The sequence below is a fragment of the Leptonychotes weddellii genome, chromosome 7, assembly GCF_054177405.1.
Source record: "Leptonychotes weddellii isolate Sample4059 chromosome 7, ASM5417740v2, whole genome shotgun sequence".
NCBI classification, from domain to species: Eukaryota; Metazoa; Chordata; class Mammalia; order Carnivora; family Phocidae; genus Leptonychotes; species Leptonychotes weddellii.
This window is the reverse complement of record NC_138375.1, coordinates 23,292,796-23,309,156: the sequence shown is the minus strand read 5'-3', so window position 1 is coordinate 23,309,156 and position 16,361 is coordinate 23,292,796. Positions and strand designations below refer to the sequence as shown.

The 16,361-nt window shown below is 44.6% G+C and overlaps 1 protein-coding gene across 1 annotated transcript in view; it reads left to right on the top strand.

Moving 5' to 3' along the window:
- Positions 1-5,046: 5,046 nt before the first annotated feature.
- MTMR12 (myotubularin related protein 12) overlaps positions 5,047-16,361 on the top strand; it is a 57,606-nt gene continuing 46,291 nt past the window's right edge. The window contains exon 1 of the mRNA XM_081825791.1: positions 5,047-7,364. Within this exon, the coding sequence (XP_081681917.1) occupies positions 7,347-7,364 (18 nt within the window). The 5' untranslated portion in view covers positions 5,047-7,346. The remainder of the gene's footprint in view (positions 7,365-16,361) is intronic.

Genomic DNA, 16,361 nt, shown 5'->3' with positions numbered 1-16,361 from the left:
CTCATTCTCTCTCAAATAAATAAAAATAAAATCTTTTTTTAAAGATTTTATTTATTTGAGAGAGAGAGCACATGAGAGGGGGGAGGGTCAGAGGGAGAAGCAGACCCCCCGCTGAGCAGGGAGCCCGATGCGGGGACTCGATCCCGGGACTCCAGGATCATGACCTGAGCCGAAGGCAGTCGCTTAACCAACTGAGCCACCCAGGCGCCCAAAAATAAAATCTTAAAAAAAAAAGTCAGCCCTGAAGAAGCCTAGTAGGTGAGGGGGAGAGTCGCAGGAAACCAGGTTAGAGAGGTCATAGCTTGTAGGCCATCCTGAGGACTTCTTGAGCAATAATTCCCAAGCCAGGTACCTAATGAAATGCATTCTTATTTTGGATTCCTGAAGGTTTTTCCTGCTCCTCTTCCCAGTATTTTAAGCAGCAATGTGCAGGAGCACTAACTATCAAACTCATTGTCTTCAGCTGTCTTCCCACCCCTGTAAAGCAAAGGCAGGTGAGCTGTGGATGAGCGGTCTTGGTCAGGGACTGCTTCTATAACACCACCTGAGGCCAGAAGCCTTTATACATACATCTTCAAATTTGTGTTTTCTCTAGTTGAGAATACTTTTGAAATAGGTTTTATTTTTAGTCCTAATTTGAAAATAAAAACCACTTCCTCCTTAGATCCTTGATAAGGAGTCAGGGTTATCTTGCATTTTCAGCAGGCTTCCCTTGTATCGTGGGTAAGTAATGTCAGTTTCTCTTTGTGTCTGTTTGATTGAGCCTTTGCTGAAACACAACTGATCTTTAACCTTTCCTCTTCAGTGAGATTAAACTACAAATGGAAAGTCTTCTGAAATGTGGCCACAGTTCCAAGAATGTTCAAATTTTTCATCCACCAAGTGCACATGTTGTAATTAGACATGTTTTCCCTCTTTGCCCACAGTGCCTGATATATTTCCTTTGAGGGATAATTAGGGAAGGGGAGTGGTTCAGTCCCAAAATGATCACATTTTTCGGATCCTTATAGTTGGCAGTTTTGTTTTCTTGCAGTGAAATAGTGCTGTGTAGACACTATGTTTCTTTGTTGTAATCTGTCTCTAAAAATATTTTGAACGGCGGGAAGGGCTCTGACCTAAATTGCTTACAGTTTTTAAAAGAAAGGTATGAGCGGGTGAGAAAGCAATTTGTTTTTATTTTTTATTTTTTTATTTTTTAAAGATTTTATTTATTTATTTGAGAGAGAGAATGAGACCGAGAGCACGAGATGGGGGAGGGTCAGAGGGAGAAGCAGGCTCCCCACCGAGCAGGGAGCCCGATGTGGGACTCGATCCCGGGACTCCAGGATCATGACCTGAGCCGAAGGCAGTCGCTTAATCAACTGAGCCACCCAGGCGCCCCAAGAAAGCAATTTGTTTTTAAATGTATAGCTTTTGCTAGATATCATATTATTGGAAATTGACGTGAGCAGCTTTGCGGAGTAGCTTATATACCTCTGAGAATACTGTGTCTGGTAACCTCTTGGCTCACTCAGGAGGAGGAGTCCCTCAGAACACTTTTCTGGACTGCCATTAGGTTTCTGCTCCTTTCCTTCATATTGCTTTCATCTTTACTGCATTTGGTGTATGTCTTCCTCTCATTTCTCTTTATGCGCTTTGCTTTTGTTAGCTGGGAAATCGCAGGTTTCTCAGGCACCTTTCTGCTGGTAGGTCACTGAGCTGCCAGAACAATCCTCACGCCTTATGATGTGGTGATACCTGTGCCTGGTGATAACTTGTTGGCTGATCAGATCTTGGAAGGCTCAACAGTGGCTTTCTTCAGTATGCCAGAGTCTGTCAAGAGTCAGCACTTTGTGTTAAAAACAGTAGCGCTTTACTGGATAAAGTAGTTGAAGATGATGCTTTTAAATACGATGGCTTATTTTTTTCTTGTGATTAGAAAGGATTGACATCTGTCATTGATTCTAAGTCAGTGAATGTGAACCTTAAAATCCTGAACTGTAGTTTGGGACCTTTGGTCATGTTTTGTGAACTCTGCCCGGAGGGTTACAAATCAGTAGAGCTTGTAAGGGGGAAGCCAGTGGCTCTGGAAATTGAGGTGAATGGGAGGGAGAGAGCTGGGTCATTCTTGGTGGTACCAGATGGCTGGTACCTAGAAACATCTCAGCGTCACCACCCCAGGTTAGTCCCAGACAAACAATGGAAAGGACCTTGTGCCTCTGTGCAAGGGAACCGCTGGGTGCCTAGCTCCCCTTCAAGGAGGCATGTGGTTATAGTTTGGAAGCCAGATCCATTTTTCTTGCTAAATAAAACACCTGATTATTATTTCAGAAGCTGTAAGTGTTCATTATAGAAAAATGAGAAAATATAGATTTGCAAAGAATTTATTTTATATTTTAAAAGATTTTATATTTATTTGATAGATAAAGAGCACAAGTAGGCAGAGAGGCAGGCAGAGGGAGAGGGAGAAGCAGGCTCCCCGCCGAGCAGGGAGCCCGACACTGGGCTTGATTCCAGAACCCTGGGATCATGACCTGAGCCGAAGGCAACCACTTAACCGATTGAGCCACCCAGGCGCCCCGCAAAGAATTTTTTAAAGAAAAATTATAAGCAACTCAGAGTATACCTTGTCAGATATGTGTGTAGGTGTATGCATATGTTTTTTCTAAAATGGGTTTAATATTGCTGATCATATTATTTGTAATCTACCTTTTCACCAGAAATCTATATTGTAAATGTCTTTCCATGTCTGTTGTTAACCTATAATGTCATTTTAAATTAGACCCATTTTCCACAACAGAAATACTGTGATGGGGAGATGTTAGGTAGCATAAAAAACCAAAGAAAGTGTGATTTTTTTTTTTTTTAAGGATTTTATTTATTTTGAGAGAGCGAGCACGCACGTGAGACAGAGGGTGGAGGGATGGGCAGAGGGAGAGAGAATCTCAAGCGGACTGCACACCCCAGTGTGGAGCCCGACCCAGGGCTTGATCTCATGACCCTGAGGTCATGACCCGACCTGAAATCAAGAGTCAGGCGCTTAACCAGCTGAGCCACCCAGGTGCTCCGTGATTTTTTTTTTTTTTAAGTTTATTTATAATCTTTACACCCAACATGGGGCTTGAGCTGGAGATCAAGAGTCGCATGCTCTACCAACTGAGCCAGCCAGGCACCCTTATTTGTAGATTTTTAGATTTGGGAGAGAATTTAAAGATAATCTGCTCCACCACTGTACTCTTCCTCTGTAATACAAATATGGAAACGAGGCCCTGCAAGGTTAAATGTCCTGCCCAGCGCCACAGAAGTTTTGCAGTCCAGAGATAAGAACTGTCTCCTGGAGATAGCAGTGCCTGTGACTAAGCTAGGCCCACGGGAGCTTAGGAAAGGTTTTTATGTAGATGTGGGAAGAAAAAGCAAGAAAAGAAACGAAGATTGAGGAAGGATAAAAAAAAATCCAGATTTAAAGAGCCAATTTTTTCTTTTCATTTATCCCTCAGGGGAAAGAATGCATTTGATTGCCTAATCTTGATTTAAGGCTGTATCTTTTCATGGAGAGAAGTGAACTGATCTATGATCTGGTTTTTCCAAGAGAGAAAAGCTGGGGTATATATCAAAATAATACAGTGAATAATTACTAATATTTATTAGGCACTTCGGTGTCCCAGGAACTGTACTTATTTCATCCTTTCAACTATCATATGCAGTGGATACTATTACTTCCTTTTGAGTGTTTAGATGTGGAGAGACCCAGTGAAGTTAGTACCTTGCTCAGGGTCACAGCCAACAAGAGGTGGTGCCAGGATTTAAACTTGGGCAGTCTCATTCCGGGGCTGTTCTTCCATCCTTACATTTATGAATGCAGGTAATATTATTAGTGAAACATGCATGTAGTCATGACTGGTGTTCACACACTAAAGTGTTTTCTCATTCATGGTCTCTAGTAGCAGTTTCCTTCTTGGCTTTTGTTACTTTCTCCACCAGGTGACTGTGAGCGGATACAGGGCCCCTTGGAGATACAGGGAATTCATTCAGCAGATACTTACTTAGCACCTGCTAGTACCAGGCACTATTCTAGATGTTGGGGCTACAAAGCAGATGAAATGATTGAGATGATTTTTTGGTGGAACACTGCTGTGGATTACTAACTTTGATGACTTAGATGGATCCATGACTAGAAGACATTGGCTTATCCTAAAACAGATATCCTTGCTCAGTCCTAGCAATAAAAAATACCTTTAAAGGCAAACTCTAGATCCATCACTTTTCTTTTTTAAAGTCTCTTTTTTCCATTCCACACTAATTTTTTGATGGCAGAATTTTCTCTTGGAGCTTAGAGGTCATTGACAGTGATGAAAGGACATCAAAAGTTCTTCCTCAAATGATCACTTTCTTAGCTGTGGCTTTAGCCTGATGATCTCTCCAAAGCTTCCGCTTTTTCTCTCCTGCATGTGCTTCCTGCGGCATCTCCCTGGATCCTCTCCAATACCACTCAGCTTCTGCAGATGGAGCATCAGAAGATGTCATGAGGCAATATCGAGACACTTCCTGCAGCCTGATCAAACAGCTGCCGTACAAACACCCTCTGTCTTAGAACCCAATGCTCTTTTGCACCCTACTTCCCTCTCTGATGTTAAAACCAGGGCTGCCATCAAAATCTTAGGCTGAGGACAATCCATACTTAGAAATTTAAAGTTCTAGATTTTCCTCTGAACATCTTCAACAGGATGTTTGATGTTCTTGGAATACTTCCACACTGTGTAATAGTGTTCTTCAGTGAGAATTGGATTTTCAGAGGCTAAAGCTTTAAAAAAATTTTTTTTTATTTTTAATTTTCTTTATTTTTGATGGAGGAGGGGCAGAGGGAGAGAGAATCCTAAGCAGGCTCCATGCCCGGCACATCTCAATCTCACGACCCTGAGATCATGACCTGAGCCAAATCCAGTCGGTTGCTTAACCAGCTAAGCCACCCAGGTGCCCCAACCAAAGCTTTTTTTTTTTTTTTTTAAGATTTATTTATTTTAGAGACAGCACGCGTGTGCGCGTGCCTGCATAGGCAGGGAGGAGCAGAGGGAGAGAGAAACCCAGGCAGACTCCCTGCTGAGTATGGACCCCGATGCGGGGCTGGATCCCATAACCCCGAGATCACAACCCAAGCCAAAACCAAGAATTGGATGCCCACTGGCTGTGCCACCCAGGTGCCTCCAAAGCTTCTTTTTAATTACCTTAAAAGATGTATACTTATTTTTATGATAAAGACAATATTAAAAAAAGACAACATAGCAAAGTTACAAACATCAGAGGTTAGAAAAATAAAATTACCATTAATTATGCTACCTCAACCTAAGCAATTAGGTCCATTGTTTAGGATGTTCTTGCTTTGTCTGTGTCTGTATCTCATATGGTTGCAAGCATAATATGTGTAAAGATGTATTTGAAGGTAGTACTGCCGACCTGTCCCAGTAGAGCATACACTTTGAGTTGTTTTTCCCCAGGAAACCACGCTTAGTGTCTCATAAGTTACACTTGTGACTTCTGATGTGTTTTTGGGAGTCAACAAGAACAGTGGGTTTGCAGTTTAATGAATCATTTAAAATAAAGCTCTTGAGATAGGTTGGGAGGTAGGGTTGAACTGGAATCTTATAACCTCTAATCTATTGCTTTGGGAGGATGAAGGGGGGAGGTAAAAATGGACAGGGACTCTGGAGTGGAGTGAAGCTGCTCAAGAGCTGGAAGGACCACAGGGCCTCCTCCTTTCCTTAGTCCCCTCTACGTGCCTTCAGGGGCACAGCTCTAGGGAGAGCAAACAACCACTGGTTACAGCTGTGAGTGAGGCCAGTCCTTTAAGCCTTGGTTGTATTTCTTCCTGGAAAATGAGAATAGTAATATCATCTGATAGGTCGATGTGAACATGTATGCATATTAAATGTGATTATGCAGATCCTTAGCAAAGTACTTGGCACATGGTTAGGCTTCAGTAGATGTGGGCTACTGTTGTTATTATTCAGAAGTTGTGGGTCAGGGCCACTTGGATGGTTTCAGAAAGTGCTTAATCATTAATCTTAGAATACAGAAATCTTTCCCAGCTAAGGTATTAACAAAAGTGGAGTATTTAGTTGTTGTGGTTGTTGCCATGGTATCATGCCAGGAAAGCTCACTGTGTGGTAACTCTTTCTTAGAGTATTTTTCACTATCTCTAAAAGTTTCTTTTCCTCTCTTCTTTGTTCCTTTATACATTTGAGAATGATAAGATTATATTTAAAATTCCAACCTAAAGAGAACACTTACTAGTTGACTTTTTTCATTGTTAACATTTGGCCTTTGACCTTTTGCTAGTTTCATTCTGTGGCCCTGTTTTCCCTCTTCCCTCATTTCCTTTTTTTTTTTTTTTCTTTTCTTTTAAGTAACCTCTGCCCCCAACATGGGGCTTCAACACACAACCCTGAGATCAAGAGTTGCAGGTTCTATCGACTGAGCCCGTTAGGTGCCCCCATTGTCCCTCATTTCTAATGACTCTATCATAGGCCAAATTTTGTCCATTTATCATGTCTGTTCAGTGATTGACTTAAGATATGAGTAAGTAAAATCAAATTACTTCTGGGAGTAATAACTTTTTATTTCAATGGCACTTGCATGGCCATGCTGTTTCAATTTCATATGTAAATACTTTTCCTAAAATAATATCATAACTTTTCCCTCCTGTGCCCCTGTCCTTCATCTTTCCCTGTAGACATTACTTGGGGGGCAGCCTTTTGGAGGTGGCATCTTAGCCCTCAGTTGTTTGCTTTTGGGGAAGGGAGGGTCTTCAGCCTCAAGAAAAGCAAGGACTTGTGTATGGAAGCCCTAGCCACGGTTGTGAAATATTTTGAAGTCTACCTCCCCACCCCCTTTTTTAAAAATTTTATTTTTAAGTAATCTCTACACCCAACATAGGGCTCCAACTCACACCCCCCAGCTCAAGAGTCACATGCTCTACCAACTGAGCCAGCCAGGCACCCCAATCTACTTTTCCCTATGACAGATTGCCACCCCCAGTTTCAGACGATGGTCCTGAGCTGCTGGGCTTTTTGCTTTTCTTGCTAAGAGAGTTCTAAAATTCCTGAGGATACTTTAAAGGGAGTGAGCCCAGTTTTGGAATGAAAAATCTCACTGTGTTCCTACCTTTTCTTTAGACATAAAATTGAATTCCTGTTTTGCTTTAATCTCTAGAGATCTACTTCCAGTGTGATTTTACCTCTCATAGAGTTATTTTCCTCAACTGTAACATTGGATGACCATGTTCCCTGCAGGCTTATTTTGCACTTGCGAAGAAATAACCCTGTCTGCCCAGCTCAGAACCTGACACATAGTGGGTCCCCAACAACCGCTGGATGCTGTTATTATTAATAGTAAGTTGAATTGGGAGAATTCTTGATCGTGGACCTACCATTTGCTCTGCATTAGAATTAGGAATATGAAAAAACAGTCTGTGCATGCAGGAGGCTCACATCCTGTTAGAGAGACAGCACGTAAGCAGATGGGTGCTGCCTGGTTAGGAAGGAGGAGTGCACGGAGGGCCCACGGCAGCATCTGGCCTCCTTTGAAGGCTGTGTAGGACTTGGAAAGGGCAGTGTAAGAGTGGGTGCTAGTGTGGGGAGGTGGGGATGATGTAGTGGGCAGGCAACAGAGGCAGCTCAAAAGGCGCATGGGCATGTCGGGACCAGGTGGTCGGAGCATCTGTCTCATACCTTATATAAGGCGTTGATGGGGGGCGGTGCAAGGGAGCTAAGTCCTGAAAAGTAGAATCCAAGGGGTGCTGCTAGGATGTGCAGGATTGTTTTCTGCTTTCTGTGGTTGCTGCTTTACCATTAAGTCAGTGTGGCCCTTTGCGAGGCTTCAGGCGCCTTCTCATTTGCCCCTGGTTCCTGCTGCTCCAAGGCCACACAGAAGCTCCTGCTCCGAAGCTTTTAGCTCCTCGCCAGCTATTCAGCTGATCTAATATTTATATAGTAGTGGGGTGGGGGGGGGGTGCACAGAAGGCAACGCCATGTGTTTTTGCAGCTGCTGTTAGTCCCATCAGTTCGCTGAAAATGATGAGATTCGGCCAGCCCTGTAATTGCCACCTGCCTCTCTAGCACTCGTATACATTCCAGTGCTGCCCTCTTTACTTGCAATGTAATGTGCTTGTTTTTTTTTTTAATTTTATTATGTTATGTTAGTCACCATACATTACATCATTAGTTTTTTGTAATGTGCTTGTTAAGAGCATGGCTTTGGAATTAGAGCTCTGCTACTTGCCGCATGGATTTGGTCTGGGTATTTAACTTCTCTGAGCCTCGGTTTCCTCATCTATGAAATGGCAATAAAAATAATAGTATCGGGGCATCTGGGTGGCTCAGTCAGTTAAATGTCTGCCTTCAGCTCAGGTCATGATCCCGGGTCCTGGGATCGAGTCCCGCATCGGGCTCCCTGCTCAGCGGAGAGCCTGCTTCTCCCTGTCCTTCTCCCTCTCCCTCCACTCTGCCTTCTTGTGCTCTCTATCTCTCTGTCAAATAAATGAATAAAATCTTTAAAAACTAAAAAAAAAAAATCCAGATGCTTTAAAAGAATAATAATGGTATCTAGCTCCTAAGATTGTTGTCTTTTTTTTTTTTTTTAAAGATTTTATTTATTTGACAGAGCACGGGGAGTGGCAGGCAGAGGGAGAAGCAGGGCTCCCCAACAAGCAGGGAGCCCGATGCAGGGCTTGATCCCAGGACCCCAAGATCATGACTTGAGCTGAAGGCAGAGGCTTAACCGACTGAGCCACCCAGGCACCCCTCAAATAAATAAATCTTTAAAAAAAAAAAAAAACCTGGGGTGCCTGGGTGGCTCAGTCGTTAAGCGTCTGCCTTCGGCTCAGGTCATGATCCCAGGGTCTGGGGATCGAGCCCCACATCGGGCTCCCTGCTCAGCAGGAAGCCTGCTTCTCCCTCTCCCACTCCCCTGCTTGTGTTCCCTCTCTTGCTCTCGCTCTCTCTGTGTCAAATAAAGAAAATCTTAAAAAAACAAAAACAAAAAAAACCAACCTAATTTGCACAAGGAAATTCTTTTCTTTTTAAACACTGTTTCTTTGAGGAACTTTTTAAAAAATACACTGTCCCAAGTCCTGCTTTAGAGATTCAGATATGTCTTAGGGGCAGAGAAGGGTGCGGGGGCGGGGGGGGTTGGGGGGCACCTGCTGTAGGAATCTGCATTTTTTCTGGTGACTGTGATCTCTTCCCTCATCCCCTGTTGAGAACTGCTGTTTCAAATGAAGTCATGGAGGAAACCCAAATAGAGAAAGAAAAGTGAGCAGAGGAGTTTAGTGGGAAAAGAACCTGGCGAGGGAGCATTTCAGAAGGCCGGAGCAATGTTAGCCTCTCTGTGCTCTCTGGTCTTGCCTAACTGGCATTCTCCCTCTCTTTTTGTACATCGTACGGACTGTCCATACATAGCTCTGGGTTCTTGGTTGCTACAGTTGAGCATCTATTCTCTACTGATGTATAATTGCTCCACATCTACGGGTCTTCTTTCTCCAACAGAACTGTAAGCTCCTTGAGGGCAGGGCTGTAGTGCCGCTGAGTGTGGCCTTGTGGAAGTCAGGGTAGATTCATAGAGGATTGTGGCCATCCCAGGAGGGGCCTCAGAAGCTTGCTGGTGGGAGCATCATTCTGAGGCTCTTTTTTATTTCTTCTGGAGAGTGATTTGGATGGCTGAGGTGGAGAGCTGTGGTAGGCCTTTAGTGTGGTTGCTGACTCTCTTCTTGGTCTTTATGCCCCAATAGTCATCTGTTAAAGTGATTCTTGTCAAGAAGCATGAATGAGTAATACTTTCACTGCCATTCAACAAATGATGAGCTGTCAAACCAGAGTGAGGGATTTAATTTGAGTCTTAGTGAGCAGTTACTTTCTTCCTTTAAAAAAAAAAAAATCGAGGCGCCTGGGTGGCTCAGTCGTTCAGTGTCTGCCTTCGCCTCCGGTCATGATCCCAGGGCCTTGGGATCGAGTCACACATCGGGCTCCCTGCTCCTCGGAAAGCCTGCTTCTCCCTCTCCCACTCCCCCTCCATGTGTTCCCTCTCTCGCTGTCTCTCTCTCTGTCAAATAAATAAATAAAATCTTAAAAAAAAAAAATCTGAGATAAGGGAAAAAAGCAGTCTAAATGTGAAAGGAAGAATTTAGAATGGGCACATGAGTAAGTAAGTATTCCTTAGCTGTTAGGGTAATACACTATTAGAGGTTGTTTCTTGTTTCCCTGTCCTAAACACTTGTTACAGTTGAAAGGATACTTGATGGTATTATTTTGTAATAGGAAAAAAGTTTAAGATTGGTAGTTACCTAGGGCTAGGAGTGGGTTCAGAGGGTGGTGTCAGGGAGAATGCTAACGGGTACCATGCTAATGGGTACCATGTTTCTTTTAGGTATGATGAAAATATTCTAAAATTGATTGTGGTGATAGTTGTACAACTCTGAATATACTTTTTTTTTTTAAAGATTTTTATTTATTTATTTGAGAGAGAGAGAATGAGAGAGAGAGAGCACATGAGAGGGGGGAGGGTCAGAGGGAGAAGCAGGCTCCCCGCCGAGCAGGGAGCCCGATGCGGGACTCGATCCCGGGACTCCAGGATCATGACCTGAGCCGAAGGCAGTCGCTTAACCAACTGAGCCACCCAGGCACCCCCAACTCTGAATATACTAAACAACATTGAATTCTGCACTTTCTTTTTTTTAAAGATTTTATTTATTTATTTGACAGAGACAGTGAGAGAGGGAATACAAGCAGGGGGAGTGGGAGAGGGAGAAGCGGACTTCCCGCTGAGCAGGGAGCCCTATGTGGGACTTGATCCCAGGACTCTGGGATCATGACCTGAGCCGAAGGCAGCCGCTTAACGACTGAGCCACCCAGGCGCCCCTGAATTGTGCACTTTAAATAGGTGACCTTAGGGTGTATGAATTTGTTTTTTGTTTGTTTTTTAAAGTAGGCTCTATGCCCAACATGGGGCTTCAGCTCACAACCCGAGATCAAGAGTCCAGTGCTTTACTGCCTAAGCCAGCCAGGTGCCCCTGAATTATGTCTTAGTACAACTTTCACAAAAACAAAGTAAAAACCAGAAGTACTAAACTTTTGTTAAAACTTTCTCAGGTGTTGGAACTCCTGAGAAAAAGTTCTGGCTTCATCGCATGTTCAGCTGTATGAGCCCAGGCACGTAACCTCTTGGAGCTTCATTGGCCTTATCTGTAAAGTGGGGATGAGAATACTTTACAGGATCATTGTCAAGATAAATTACATAGGACATATGAAAGTGGACGTATGAAAATCTCCAGCAAATCATATATTTATGTGTTTAAGTTCGTCCTATATTTTTGTGGATAATAGATGCGTTTTTTTGTTTTTAAAGATTTTATTATTTATTTGAGAGAGTGCAAATGAGAGAGCACAAGCATGGGGAGAAGCAGACTCCCTGCTGAGCAGGGAGTCCCATGTGAGGCTTGATCCCAGGACCCTGGGATCATGACCTAAGCCGAAGGCAGACACTTAACCGACTGAGCCACCCAAGTGCCCCATGGATAATAGATGCTTAGTCTGAAATGTTTTTGAGAGTTCCCAACTAGCCGTATGCAGTTAACACTTATTAAGGCTGAGAACTGATTTGCATGATGAGTAAATAGCAGAGTCCTCAAAGACCAGGTACCGGAACGGCTCAGTCTATGGTCTGTTACTTTGAGTCCAGACAGAGATTGTCAGGTCGCCTCTTACTGCATGTCTGCTTCCCTGGCTTCTGTTTTCTTGTCAGAGTAATTGTTGTTTGTACGCCAAAGACAGTGTATAGTTAGTGGAGTCGAGCTGTGGTTAGCAGGAAAGCTTTTACCTGGTCATACTTTCAGAGGGGAATGAGCCTGCTCGTCAGGCTGGCTCCAAAGGGATTGAAGCCCTCTGGCCAGGAGCGGGGAACCAACAGCCCTGGGAATCAGCTCCAGGAAACAAATTCTGTCTTGATTTCTAGCTCCCTAGAACTGGACTGTGGGTAGATTCATTTAGCTTCAAGTCTCTATCTTCAGTGACAGGGCTTCAGATTTAAAGTATGGCTTTGAACATGCACCTGCCCCACTGATGGGTCTAGAATGTGTTTCACAAAGCCCGTGAGACATGTGACAAGAGTTCAGTAATACTTGGCACTAATCATATACTTAGGTAGTAATTTTTAATAGAGCTGTTTTTTAAAAATCTGTCAAGAACTATGCTTAGGAATATTACCAGGATCAAGAATTATTTGTCTCTTTGTATGTTTTTCTGTATGCATTCTTTCAGTAGACTTTCATTGACAGTTTACTATCTGAAACTAAAAAATACAAAACAGAGGACCATAGGGGAAGGGAGGGAAAAATGAGACAAGACGAAATCAGAGAGGGGGACAAAACATAAGAGACTCTTAATCATAGGAAACTGAGGGTTGCTGGAGGGGAGGTGGGTTGGGGGGATGGGGTAGCTGGGTGATGGGCATTAGGAGGGCACATGATGTAATGAGCACTGGGTGTTATGCAACTGATGAATCACTGAATTCTACCTCTGAAACTAATAATACACTATATGTTAATTAATTGAATTTAAATATAAAAATAAAATACATACAGGTATGGCCTCAGCCCCCAGTTTGTCACTGGTTGGGGAGGAGGCAAGGTAAAAGATTGTTGGATACATGAGGGAGGGTTGATCAGAGAGAGCTTTGCAGAGGTCTTGAACTGTGTGGACAGTGGATTGATGGGCCCGGTGGCTGCACTGGGGGCTAGATGGTGGCGGTGTGGCTGTGGTCACGGCAGTGTGCAAGGTGATGGTGGCCAAAAGTAAGAGTGGTAATAGGGATGGACAGATGTGGACGGATTCTGGTGCTGTTAATAAAGCTGAGCAGACGGGACGTGAGGGGCAGGGAGTAGTTAAGAATGACTCCTGGGTGTCTGCTGTTGGGGCTGCCCATCAAGTCAGAGCCCAGAGGAGGGTGGACAGGTTTGGTGGGGGAACAGGGGAGTGATGAGCTGATTTTGAAATGTGAATTTGGAGGATGTTAGGAACTTTCCAATCAGGTGGCCAGGAGGCTGTTTGGGTGTCCAGGCCTGGAGCTCTGAATAGAGATCTGGAGTGACAAGCCATTTGGGGATCATCCTCTGTATTGCTGGACGTGCCATGAGTGGGAGAGCTCGACCAGGGAACATAGGTCTCGTGAGGAGGGAAGAGGACCCTGCCCGAAGAGGACTTGCGGAAGAGCTGCCAGAGAGTGGTTGTTTGGCCTGGAACTCGTTTCTGCTAATTTCCAGGTTTCAGTATAAATGACACTTCCTGAGGGTAGCAGTCTTCTCTGACCCTGTCTGAATGTGATTAGATGTTCCTGCTGGGTTCCCTTCAGGCCCGTGGCCTGTCCTCCAAACGCAGCACCTCGCACACGTCTTTCTTACAGCTTGGACTGTGGCAGACTCCTGTGTGCTCCGGGAAGGCAGAGGCGGTGTGTTCTCTCCTGGATTCATGGTGCTGGAATACAGCATGAGAAGTGATAGTTCGGTCAGTGAAAGAGTCTGTGAAAGGGCAGGAGGCAGAGTCCTGGAGATGGATGTGGTCAGCAGGCAGAGGCAGGTTGTATTATGGTGAAGAATACAAGTCTGGTCAGGCAGACTGAGGTTCAAGTCCCACTTCACTTAACCTTGTCAGCCTCATTTTCCTCATCTGTAAAATGAGAACACTGATGGCTGTTAACAGAGTTGTGAGGATTACATGAGATGACGCAGTGTTTATTTTGTCAGCTTCTGGAATTTATTGCACTTTGGCCAGTATTCCAATTATTACTTTTTATTTGTCTGAAGTTAGGGAGGGCAGAAGTCAATTCTTACTTATCTTTTTATCCTCAGCATTTGGTGTTCAGGTTGTCGGGGAGCTGTTTGTTGAAATGGATTGGTATGTATTTGAGATGGCTCACCTTGCTGCTCTGAGTAACCAGACACAGCCTGAGTGTTGACTCACGGCTGTAGCTCCTCGGGCTCACTGGAGCCCTGTGCTTTGGGCCACTCCTCAGAAATCTAGTTCTGAGAAGAGATCACAGTGACACCTTGTTAATGTCAGGCCAGCTGTGTGGTATGGCTTCTGGTATCCCCGCTGTCTCCTCGGGGCCATAAGCTTGCTGAAGAATCGGTTGCAGTTCTCAATCTTGTCTGGCATAGATTGCCCCTGCATTGGAGCATTTCTGGCTCGGGGGGGTGGGGGGGTGGGGGGGGTTAGATGATGTGGGGGAGGGGCAGCTGCTGGTCTTGGGGATGGTTGATATTCGCAGTGGGAACAGGAACAGATGCATCTCCTTTTGATCTGCGGGGTGGAACATGTGGAAACTGGAAGACTTGTTATTCATGCCCTTATCCTCTTTTAAAATTAAAACAAATAAAAAGACATTGAGGTAGTCGAAATAAGGAATTAACAACAACAACAAAAACCCCAGCTCCCGTCCTAGCGGTGTGGCCGAGCTGTTCTCCCTTTCCTTTCGGACACTGTTCTAACCGAATCCAGGCCACTGGGATACCCTAGTTTTGGAAATGTGGACCGCGGAGAGTGCTGGCGGCCGTCTGTGCGCTCTTCTGTGCCGTCATGGCACAAAACGTCCACACTCGGACCGAGTAGCAAGAGGTGCCGCACAAAGCATTTGTCCGTTTTTAACTGCCACATTTGTTGAAAATTCGCATCATTTTCAAATGAGTTGGTTCTCAGGAATCTTGCGGAGTTCAGGAAAAGTTGGTCAGTTTGTAACTAGGAGAACCAGTTTCGTGTGATTATTAAAGAACCATACTTTTCTACCTTTTTTTTTCCCTACACATTGACCCAAGATCCTTAATTGGGGTCAGTAAGGACTTTTATCCCATGTTTCATTGCTCTGGAAGTAAGATTGGCACTACTGGCTGGTCAGGCAGCTGGGCAGGGAGTGTCAGGGTTGAAGGAGATGGGGCCTGAAGGAGTACAGGGTAAAGAGGAAGTTCAGGCCCCTCTCCGAAACCAGGGGGCAGCTATCACTAGACGCGAGCTGAATTGGCTCTAGGGTCCTAGGATGACGCCAGCCCCGTCCGCGGCTGTTGCGCTCCTGCAGTTCTTACTGGACAGGCTTCACGGGTTCTGGTCTCTCTGGATTAATACCACATGCATGACAGTCTTGAATGGAATACACTCTTTCCCCAGTACTTTACCATATGATTAGAGCATTTGGTGATGCCATACGTAGTAACAGCCCAAGCCTAGATCGATATTGTATCTTAAGCCATATATTTCTCTGGTCCCTGCTCAAGTGGTTTTAAAACCTCTCACTACTTAGTCATTACTAATTGAATTAGTCAAGGAAATCTTTTGAACATGTACCACGTGCAAGGTCTGTATTGGATTCTGGGGATATATGGTGAGCAAAAAAACAGGTAAAGATGTGCCCTCAAAGAGTGGAGATTGGTGGGGAGATAGACTTAAATAATTACATAAACAAATGTGAAATTGCAGCTATGACAAGGGCTAGGAGGGAGAGAGATACATGGGGCTGTGAGAACCCGGGAACAGAATGGCCCTTGTCCTGACACCTGAAGGATACTTAGAATTCACAGGGCAAAGAAGGAGAGGACCATTCTGTAGAAGGAGCATCCTGTGGAAACACTTCAGGATGGGAAGGAGCCTGGCAGGTATGGGAGGCTGAAAGGAGGCCAGTGTGGCCAACATGCAGACTGAGGAAGAGAATGTTAGGAAACCAGAGTGGACAAGTAGGTAAGGGCCAGGCTGCACAGGGCCTCATAGGCCACATCAAGGCACCGTCTTCATCCCGCCAATAATGCAAACAAACTGTGTGCTGAAAGGATCACTGCTGCTTTAGGGTGGAGAAGGGTAGCTTGAATGAGGTGATGCTGGTGGAGATAAGAGAGGAACATGGATTGTAGAAACATTGAACAGTGATACTGATGCGGTTTGGTGGTAGATTGGATATTGAGGCTGACGGAGAAGGAGGTGTAAAGGGAGACTGTTAGCTTGGCCTCTAGACTACATGCTCTTGAAGGGAAGCACAGAATTGCCCGGGCAGTACATAGCAGTGTTCACTGTGGTTGGAGCCGTGCCTGGAGTGTCGTGAATCAGAAGATTCCCATTGAACCCTCGAGGGTTTGTTGGGGTGACAAATCTGAGACTTCTGCCTCAGTGGACCCAGTGGAGTAAGTCACAAAAGGTAACTCAGCTGGTGTTGAAGAAGCCCCAGAGTTCTTCCCCGTGCAGCCAGCCATTACCCCTGTAGAGCAGGTGTTTCTTGGTTTTTGTTTTTTTCCCTTCAGCCTCCTTTTGTCGTCTACAACACCCTTTTAGGTTTTCCCTGGGAACTTTCTTTTTTTTTTT